Here is an 11213-nt window from a genome sequence, read left to right as displayed (position 1 = left end):
GTGACCCTAAACCCTAACCTCGCTCTGAAATTTCAGAGCGAGGCATCGCTCTGGATATGATCTGTATATATATATATATATATGATTTTTCTCAGGTAAGGATGTCCTCACCTAAGGTTTAGGTACGGATTTGGTGTTTTCACCCACTTTTCGATCACATTTTCACATCTTAACCGTTCAGTTTTTAGATCCTAATGTATAGATCACCTCTGCAAAATTTCAGCCAAATTGGTGATCGTTAAGGCGTCCAAAACTGCAATTTACACGAACGGACCGAATCTGTCGAACCGGAACCGTTCGTATTTATAATGGTAAATTGCAGTTTTTGATGCCTTAGCGATCACCAAATTGGCTGAAAATTTGCAGAGGTGATCTATACATTAAGACTTAAAAACTGAACGGTTAAGATGTGAAAATGTGATCGGAAAGTGGGTGAAAACCGGAAATCCGTACCTAAGGCTAGGTAAGGACGTCCTTAGTGTAGCCGGACTATATATATATATATATGTTCTTATTTTTTATCAGATTTTTACTATAGTAATTGAAATTATTTTTATGATAAAAAATATTTTTCCGGATGTTTTTTTTTTTTAAGATAATCACTTCTTTTCGATAATTCGCTTTTTTAAAGATAATTCACACTTCTTTTTGATGAACTAGCCATTTTCGATACAGGAAAAATAAATGAGAGCTTTTTTTTTTTTGAAAGGATAAATGAGAGCTTAAGAATAGGGAGAAAATGAAGGATTTAGAATAGAGAGATATATATGAGGAAGTAGAAGGAAGATGTGAAAAAGAAGGTTGAGGTGATATGTATTTATAGTGTAAAATTTTAAAATAAAAAAAAATAACCAACGGCTATAAAAAAATTAAAAAATCTCAACGGCTATATGTGTAAAAAAAAATAAAAACCCAACGACTAGATGACATCAACAACCAGCAATTGCTGACGTCATGCACATGTCACGCAGCACCCACAGATGGGCCTCCCATTTCTGATCCATTTGGCCCCTAAGGGCTAAAGAGCTAATTTGAGGACTAAATTTGCCCCTCTCTTTAGTCTTTGGGCCCTCAATTTTAACACTTTGGCCCTAAGTTGTTTGGGTTGGAGACCAAAAGGGCTAAAAAATAGGCTTTTTAGCCCTTTATGTAGTTGGAATGGAAATGGCCTAAAATTCAGCTGGCTCCGTTGAGACCGAAATAGAATTGCTTTGATCCTATAGTCAATGACGATATGTATTGATGTTGGCTCTAATTGAAAACAAGAGGTATTAATAGTTTCATCAAGTATGAAAGTTTAGAATGGGTCTTAGATTCATAGACCTTCAGTAAGTCAGCAGCTGTGTCAGCATTCCTTTTCTGTTTTTAGATCCAAAAAATTCATGACAATTGTAATACATTATCCTTAAGTTAGAGTAATCTTTTTTTTTATGACAAGTTAGAGTAATTTATTATGCTTATATATTTAGAAGTTTCTGAGCCTCTAAGCTTGCTTACTAGAGTAGTATAAATACTTGTAGCTTGTACTCAGTTTTGATTAGAGTTCATTAATAAAAAAATACAATGCTATGCTGTTAAAATTTTCTGAACTTTATCTTCAACCTTCGTACTAGTTGCAGAGATTTCTAGCATGATAGTCATGGTTATCATATACCTTAGCTAGAGAAACGAACACTCAATCCTTGTGAAAATTTTCTTAAATTTCTTTACTAGAACTTATACACTTATAATTGAGGCGTCTTAATGTTAACAACTGATAAGACCAATGCTGTTGACGAAAGCGATCGATTTGGGTGGCGATGACCATAACAACTTAACAAGTTCTAGGTGCCCCCCTTTTGGGTGTCCAGAGCAAATTGGAGCCCAGTTATTTTGGTGTTAATTAGTTTTACACTGGACTATGAGTTTCTTTGTTGGGTCCTTTTTTTTTGGGTTTTCAAGTTTGGGGTCCAATAGGAGGTCACTCAATCATAGGAACAGACACTTTCTTATTTATGTTTTTTAGTGAATAAAAGATGACTACAGTCTGTTCTGAAAGTTTCAACGATTCTTCCGAACAAGAAATATGAAAATTGGAGTAAAAACCGTTTATTGTATAATAGATATGACAGAAGTCATCTAAAAATGTTGCAACTTATCGCCAACTAGTGCATTGTCAATGAGCCGGCCTTGAGGGCTGCAGCCTGAGGCCGCCGCCTCAGGCCACCGGTCTCTGGCGGGCCTCCGACAGTTTTTATTTTATATATATATATATATATATATATATATATATATATATATATATTGTAGTTCCTTACGACCTTATATATATTCTTTGCCATCATAATAAGTGGTTGCTGCTCTAGCGCAGCGGTAAGTGCGCATTGTGGCCTTCTAAACCACCCAAGTTCGAAACAAAACAGTTCTACTTTTCTTTTTTTGGTTTCTTTTGTATTAAGCAATGTTCTAAAAAACGGCCTAGGCGGCCGCCTAGGCGCTAGGCGGCAAGGAACCGCTCCGATTTTGGCCTAGGCGTTTCCCTTAGGCGCTGGGCTACTAGGCGGTGGTGCTAGGCGGGGACTAGGCGGGCTAGGCGGTTCTAGGCGGTCGTAAATCCTAATTTATTCTATAATTTGACTATTTTTATATTTATAATTAATTTTTATACTTTAAATATTGTTATTTATATTATTATATGTCATAAAAATAATTTAAAATTAAAAAAAAAAAACCGCCTAGGCCCCTAAGCTCCCGCCTAGGCCCCTAGGCGCTAGTCCCTGAGTCACCGCCCGACTAGTGCCTAGCGCTTTTTAGAACCTTGGTATTAAGTACATTTTTTTTTCTTTTCTTTTTCTCATTGCTACAAAATGTTCTCTCACTTTTTTTTTTTTTTTTTTTCATTTCTGGTTTTCTACTAATGTCCTTTCTAATTTAAGAATACAATATAGATGTTTTTTTTGTTCCTTTTTTTTCATTGCTACTAGTGTATTTAAGTTTCAATTTATTATAGGAAAAAAATTCGTATGAATGTTTGCCTCAGGCCTCCAAAATGTCAGGACCGGCCCTGGTCAATGATGAGGTGCCTTGTAAATACCACAATTGCATTCTTAGGCGAATAGTATAAATACTTGTCTTTAGAGCAAGTTCACCGGGCTATGTTTTGCCCGGGCACCACGACATTTGGCAGCTTGGGACACCAGATTTTCACTATTCCTCCTTCCACCGGATCTGGGGCAAGAACACAGTGGGCGGCCCAGGACAGCAGCTCGGGCAGGAGGGTGACTGAGCCCGTGACCCAGGTTGCCACGCTAGCCCAAAAGCAGATGAGAGGGGAGACGCGCCAGGACTCAGAAGTGCATGGCAGTCGCTTGTCCTCTAGCGAAAACAAGGCTGCAGCGCGTGGGAGTGGGGATTTGGTCAGGTTGTGGCATGTGGGTGGGTGACGTGGCCTGTAGCCATTGGGAGCCTTGAAAATGTGAAGCCAACGGTCCACAAATCTGGACCATTGGTTTTAATTATGAATGTGATCTAATGGTGAATGATTAAGGAGTTAGATAAAGTTAAAATATATATATATATATATATATATACAGATCCTATCCAGAGCGGAGCTCCGCTTTGAAAATTAACGTGTGAAGTTTGAGTTTTTGGTCACTTTTTGGTCGCATATCCACATCTCGACCGTTCAGTTTTTAGGTACTAGTGTATAGATCATCTCTGCAAAATTTCAGCCAAAATGATGATCGTTAAAGTGACCCAAAACTCGAACTTCACACTTTAATTTCAAAGCAGAGCTCCGCTCTGGATAGGATCTGTATATATATATATATATATAGTAATTAGTAACTGTTAGATTACAACGGTAACAAAAAAAATATATATATAACCAAAATTTCCTATAAATAAATTGTCGGTGGAGTTATAAAAAAAAAAAATCGTCAGAAATTGAGTCATCGGTGGATATATCATTTTTCTACCTATAAAATTTTTTTTGGTTGGATTTCCAAAATGTTCATCAATAGTATATATTTAGATCATACATTTCTTATTTACACTAAAAATAATAATAAAATATTCAATGAATAGTAACTGACTGGTGACCCTGACCCAACGGGTGGAAGCAAAGATCCAGTGGCAGTGAATAGTTTTCTGCCCTGGTGACTTGATGACCGTGACCTGGTGACTGAACGGGTGAACTTGCTCTTAGATTAATTCATAAGATTATGATCTACAAGTTTCAAGATCATGACAATGGTTCTCAATCTATTGTTAATAGTTATCCTCAGAATACAGAGGCTTAAAGTTACAATTTCAAGTGATTCGTGATTTGTACTGCTCCAAAGTAACAATTGTAATCATTATTGATTTATATTAACAAGTCAAGTCCATACTCCATATCATATCAATCTAATATACCTTACAGAGGGAGGGAGTACTTCAGCAAAGGGACTACATTATAGGGGATTGAACTGCAAAAACTGTAGGGAATACGAAAGTTGAGTTTCACTGTGCCACTGTTCCTAAGGCAACAGTGAGGAACAGTTTGTGGGGCTTAGGAACAGTTCGTCGGCCTGGAAAAGACCCTTCTGCCCTCCTTGGGTCGTAAAACATAGTAGTGTGTCAAAATCCACCTCACAAAGAACTGTGTTGACGACCCAAAACAGAGCCGACCGAAAAGCTGGTTTTCTCAGACGAGCACAAAGCCACCGTCTTTGCTGCAGAACCAAGGTTAGCAATTGAATTTTCAGGGTATTGACTCTTCGAGATGATCGGTTTTAGCACTCGATAAAAACTGTTTTTGTTTTTTTCTTTTCTTTTCGGATTTTCGTGTTCACGCAATACAGAGAAAGAGGCGAGACGAAAAAAAGGGTGAAGAGAATGGGGAAGAAGGAAGAGAAGGAGAAGAGATAGACCGGAAGCTCTTGACTAAAACAACACAAGTGGAAGGTATTTGTGATTTGAAAATTTTTCTGGGTTGTATATTTGATTGGATGGTTCAAAATTGAATACTTGGATATTGGGTTGTCATTGATTTTGTTTGCTGGTTTTGCTTGCTATTATTGTTATTGTGTTTCACATTTTGAGTGTTGTTGTTTTCAGTTTTCCATTATTGAAAAGATTGAGGCTGAATTAGTGTGGTGTTTCCAGTGAAAAACATAATTGTATTTTCCAGTGAAAAACATAATTGTATCCTGCAAGTAGTTTCACAGTTGTTAACAATCGTTATCTACTCTTCGGATTATAGCTCTTTCGTGGAATTGTTTAGTTGGTTTTCTAGATTTGTGGATTCTGCAGCTGACTTGCTTATTATCTGTAAAACAGTAAGCTTAGAAGTAATGTGGGGAAATTCCTCTTAGAGATCTGTTACATTTTCTTCATCCATTTCCATCCTCTTTTTTTGTTTAGCTTTGATGAATACTAACATTGAATAGTCCACAAATATACTTCATTTCAAATTCATTGATATCACGTAGAGCCTGTGAGATGGCTGGACAGTATCACTGCACAAAAGAGAAACTGTAATGCGTTATTTTTAGTTTTGATTTGTTTATTTTGTTTGACTTTTCACCATTCAATTTTTTAACCTCATTCAAGTGTGACTGCTATATCGCTATAATGGTGGAATGCTGAAATTACTTTGCTATTTCTATTCTCAGAGAGCTAGCTCAAGCTGAAAATGAATTCCAGCTATAACTATAGTAATCACCCTTCACAGAAATATTAGTTGAGTAATGCTTTAAAACATGATGATACCACAGTTATTTCGTTCACTTCTTATTTTCTAATTTGGACTTTCTGGAGCAAATACTGAATTGTGTTAGATTAGATAGTTGGGACAGTAGGATAGTTAATTAGCTGAGGAGAGATTCATGAAATGGGGTTAAGTTCCAGCTCTAAGCAATATCCATGTTTTATGTTTATTCTGTGGTCATTTTGTGAAGATACATATTTTCTTCGTCACTTCAACCATTTATTTGTGAAGGCATAATTTAGATGATCCTATGTTCCATGTAATTATTCCCTTGCATCTAGATGAAAACTAAATTGTTATGTAATCATAAGAAGTGAGGAAATGGTCGACCATAATTAATCAATTAGCATCAGTGATCATAAATACTTGGTCTGCACTGCAAAATCTCACTTGGTATGATGTTTTGGTTTCATATACAGGCCTGAACTATAGTACTATTCTGCACAAATCACAATGCAAGTTGATTAATTTGGCTTTGATTTGTTTTCTGTTTCTGTTGCTTTTGAACAGATTAAAGTTTTGATTTGTTAAGGGTTTTGTTGATGCTGGATATCAACAGAGTTCATCATCTCTAAATTGACTATACCTATTCAAATCTAAAGAACAATAGTGAGGGGGATTTAATCCAGATACATTTTGCTTATACGATATTCTTTTCTTACTTCTTTTCATTTATTTGTATGCAGCCTCAGCTCTATTTGAACAGTGCAAATTACTTAGCAGCAACAGAGAAAACCTCTCTGCCAAAGCTAAGTAAAGTTTAAGGTAAAAGCCTCACTGTTATTTTTTACGTTAGTATACCAGGTAGCATCAATGACGATTATTATATAAATTTTGAAATGCAATGCAGAATCTTTACTTCATATCACAGTCAAAATGTTGGTGCTTTGTAGGAATATGCTAATAATTGATGTGTTTTTCTAGGTACATTAAGGAAGGGTCAGCAAATAGCATTGAAAAGACTTTCAAAACCTTCAAACCAAGGCCTTGAAGAGTTTCAAAACGAGCTTACACTTACTGCAATACAGCACCATGTGAATCTGGTTAGAGGGAATAAAAGATGCTGATATATGAGTACACGCCAAACAAAAGCTTGGATCACTACGTCTTTGGTATCTGCATTCTCCTTTGCTTTGAAATTTTGAATCACATTTAACTATAGCTTAAAAAGCATATGTATAGTTTTTATATTCTGGATTTTCTTTTTCCTGATCGTCAGGTGGAGGTCTGTCAATATCTTGCATCGGCTTTTGTTTTGGCCTGTATTAAATTGCAAAAATCCGAGGAAGCACCCTGTATCTTTCTTTTACAATTTCAATTCACCAAAGCAGAGTAGTTTAATACTTGAATGTGACTGCCTTGGCTCCTTCTCTCTTTGATCCAAGAATCCACCTGCCATAGCCCAAAGACACAATGTCCGTTTCTTCTTTGAAAATTCTTCTTTGACTGCCTTTACTCCTCCGTTGCAAAGTCCGGATAAGAAGGGTTCTCATAGCCCTGCTGTCTCTTCAATTAAAAAATGTTACTCGAATTTCTCCATCAGAATCAATAAGTTCAAACCAAATCAAATTTGTAAATTTCTTCATTAGTTTGCATAAACATTCTGCCATGTTATAAGATCAACCATATTATCATCTACAAGAGCAATTCCTCTTTTAAACAACTGTATTCCCGCAGCAAAGCGCGGGTATACTTTCTAGTTTCCAACCAGAGAGGGAGCCAAACTCTTCTTCTCCTCTTTCGGCTCTCCTCACACACACGTACACACACACACACACACACACTTGAGGTCAATTTGTCTCTCTCCTCGAGATCCCACTCTGCAGTTGGCTCCCTCTCCAATTCGAATCCCGAGTCTCCATCCTCACATTCTCCGGTAACTTTCTCTTTCTCTCTGATTTTCAGATTCTCTGTTTTTTCTCCGGGAAATCGAAAACCAAAGTATGAATCTTTATGCGTCTAAAACACAGTACCTGGATTTAAGCAATCCTGAAAAAGGTTGCATTTTGATGGGTTTAGGCTCTGTGATTTCCAATCAGTAGTTACTAGTTAGAGCTCAATCATGCTGGTCTTTGATGCGGTTTCTTATATGTTCATAGAAGCTAATGTCAAATTTGACTTCTTGAATGATATGAAGTGCAGAACACAGTTAAAGTTATGGTCTTTGCTGGTTGTTAATCTCTTTCCTAACATTCACAGTGTAATTATTTTGATTTTTAGTAAAATATCCAAGTTTGGTTTAGTCTTTATCTGCCTTGTATCTGATTTTCTGGTGTTCAATTTCTGCACTACATGCATCTGCTTATGAATCATAACTACCAGATAAGTGATAAGTAAATTTAGAGGGATTCGGGTGTGCAGTGTAGTATGCAGTTTAGTTATAATCATTTGCGTACCTTGTTCCTATCAAATTGGATTGAATTTTCCACCATGCTAAGTTGGTCTTTAGCACTAGGAGATGTATTTTTGTTTATGGGGCTCATTCTAAAAGTAGGGATGGTGAGTATGCTGTTAAGAATACTATGGTGTTTCTGAATCTTCTATTTGGCCATAGGCAATACACTAAACTACATTTGGGGATTTCAGTATTTTTATTTTTCTGGGGCAGCATGTATTTTCAATCGAGTCCGAACTAAAGTTTTATGATGAATTAACAGGTCATATAAATTATAGCAGAACCCAGCAGTTGTACAGGGTTCTAGGATGGAGAAAAGCAGTGGCAATAGAGCAAACCAGATTTTTTGGAGCATAGTTAGTTTCTTAAGGAGATGTCTTTTTCTTGTGATTTGTGCTCGTCCTATACCTCATCACATTGCCTTCATCATGGACGGAAATAGAAGGTATGCTAAAAAGCGGAAGTTGATGGAAGGGACTGGACATAGGGTTGGTTTTGTAGCTCTCATGTCCATGCTCAAGTACTGTTATGAGTTGGGTGTGAGATATGTAACAATATATGCTTTTAGTATTGAGAACTTCAAAAGGCAACCTGAAGAGGTTCAATCATTGATGGACCTGATGCAGGAGAAAATTGAAGGGTTAATTAAAGAAGAGAGCATAGTTAATCGCTATGGAGTTAAGGTGCACTTTATTGGGAACCTAAAACTCTTGAGCGAACCTGTCAGGTTGGCTGCAGAGAGGGCTATGGTGGCAACTGCAAATAACTCTAGAGGAGTGCTATCAATATGTATTGCCTACACATCTACTGATGAGATTGTGCATGCCGTTCAAGAGTCATGTGAAGAAAAATGGAATGAAATTAGTGTATTGAATGCTAGTGGAGCTGGGTATGGTCTAGATAAATTTGGAGAGAATGAGAAGGATGAAAGGGAAAACATTGTAAAATTGACAGATATTGAAAGGCATATGTATATGGCAGTTGCTCCGGACCCTGATATATTAATTCGTACTTCTGGGGAGACCCGCTTGAGCAACTTTCTTCTGTGGCAGAGTGCATACTGTTGTTTGTACTCTCCCTCCGTGCTCTGGCCTGAGATTGGATTTCGGCATTTTGTTTGGGCAATCTTGAACTTTCAGTGTAACCGCTTATATCTGGAAAGAAAAAAGAAACAGTCATAACTCTGTTGAATGATCTCTGCTTTTAATGGACTACCATTCAGTGTAACAAATACAGATTAAATGCAGGCTGGTACAGTTTTTTAGTGCTCTTGCCTGTAGTTCTTACCTGAGATTGTAAAATGATATCAGCTGTATTGTAAGAATTTTTTGCTCAACACAGTAGCATAGATTTTGGTCTGTGATATATTGATTTGCATGGTTGACATTTTGCGGCTGTGATGATATGAATTTGTAGTTCCTTACCACTCTTTTCTCAAAACATTTCATAACTGTTCTTTGTAACACAAGAACATATAAAGCTTTCGAGGTTTCTCTTGAACTCTTGACTTGGTAATTTCTTTGTGGGCTTGTTTCAACTTTAAATTTTCTGTATTTGCTAAATGGGGACGTGTAGTTCACGTCTGCTTTTGTCGACTCATGAAGGTAGGTTGAAACCGTTATATATGATCTGAGTCACTCCTCCGGTTCAGTTAGTTAGTTCCATGTTCTTACTCTTTAAACGTGGTGTAATACAAATGCTCTTGGGATTTCTGTGCTGCAATAACTTTATTGAAAACACTAGGGCATATTGAATTGTCAAGCATCAAGCAAAAAATATTCTATACATGCCTGATGGCTGATGCCTTGGATATTTGTGCTTATCTAGGGGTACAGGTAACAGTTTAATAGAGGAATGCCTAAGGAGGTATGTCTTAACACTAGTCAGTTCTTCAGCTACCTTTTCACACTATTACTTATTCCTTGTTAACTCATTGCTTTAAATGGTTGATGATGTCTGTGTCTGTTTCGATTTTTGTGTGTTTATTTTGCTAGGGACATTGAGTCATTGACTGATGCATACAGAGGAAGATGCAAGTGGTGCACAATTGGTATTAGACTAATTTCAGTATGTGAACTTTCATGATTTGTGAAGCAATAAATAGTAAATGTGAAACAAAAGTTATAAGACAAGTGATTCATAACTAGGTCGCAAGTTCAAAACCTGCTCACAATTGATTGTTATGTTCTGATGATTTCAGCTTTGACTGAGATGGGGCTTTTTGCAGGTCACTGGCTTCATGAAGCTTGTTGATTCTGGCACAAGATTGCAGCTAAAGTCATCCATGACAACATAACATGCGACTCATCTTGCTTCTGTATGTCCTGCCTTTTGAAATACATAAACGATGTACTTCATGGTCTAGTGATGTCTTCATGTTGTATGATTTTGATGTTTAAATATGTCATGATTGCTGATATATGTGTATGACGATATTCAGATTCATTTGATACGTTAAAAAAGTATACTGCTCATCTACTGATCTCATCAGTTTTTTCTCTCTGCTGCTTTGCACACATCATTGTTACTGACAAACAGCCGGACCACTACCTAAACATAGAAAATTTATTTGGCTGCATTATTTTCATTTTATTATTAAAACTTATTTGTTAATAGAGAATCAGCAGTAAATTATAAATGATTTGCTGACATCCCATGGATTTGGAGTTTGCTTAATACGTATTTCTCTCTTTTTTTTTTCTTTTTTTTTTTTTGAAATATGCTTGAATACATGTTCTTTGTTTTGATGAAATTTAGTTTCTCCTCCACACCACCAAAAAAAAAAAAAAAAAGGAAAAAGAGCGAGAAGGGAGATTGGAGGGGTTAAAATTGCTGACCCACCCCTGTGGAACAAATTATCCGTTAAATCATTGTCGATTCCACATTTAGAATACAACGGAAAGGCTTTCCTTGATTTGCAACAGTAATGATCAGGCGTACTGCTTTCACACACCACACCAAGAATTTTGCCGTGTTTACTAGTACATTAATATGGGTCACAGGGCGAAATCACATCAATCGGCGACTCAAAGTCGCCGAGGCACACATTGATGATTGAAAGTACCAAAACTCTTTAGTCACCAGGGT

At 36.7% G+C, this 11213-nt stretch overlaps 1 protein-coding gene across 1 annotated transcript; it reads left to right on the top strand.

The window, feature by feature from the left end:
• The first annotated feature begins 4574 nt into the window (after positions 1–4574).
• Positions 4575–9500, top strand: LOC133738580 (dehydrodolichyl diphosphate synthase CPT3-like). The gene is made up of 5 exons (XM_062166140.1): positions 4575–4707; positions 4824–4926; positions 6418–6496; positions 6656–6843; positions 8389–9500. Exon 5 carries the CDS (start codon positions 8435–8437, stop codon positions 9305–9307), a length of 873 nt encoding a protein of 290 aa, XP_062022124.1. The 5' UTR covers positions 4575–4707; positions 4824–4926; positions 6418–6496; positions 6656–6843; positions 8389–8434; the 3' UTR covers positions 9308–9500.
• Positions 9501–11213: the final 1713 nt, after the last annotated feature.

This window comes from Rosa rugosa, chromosome 3, assembly GCF_958449725.1.
Source record: "Rosa rugosa chromosome 3, drRosRugo1.1, whole genome shotgun sequence".
NCBI lineage: Eukaryota > Viridiplantae > Streptophyta > Magnoliopsida > Rosales > Rosaceae > Rosa > Rosa rugosa.
This window is presented reverse-complemented; position numbering and strand designations above follow the sequence as displayed.

Bases quoted from the DNA above. Each gene is read 5' to 3' on its own strand.
- LOC133738580 (XM_062166140.1), top strand. From the start codon at position 8,435: ATGGAGAAAAGCAGTGGCAATAGAGCAAACCAGATTTTTTGGAGCATA.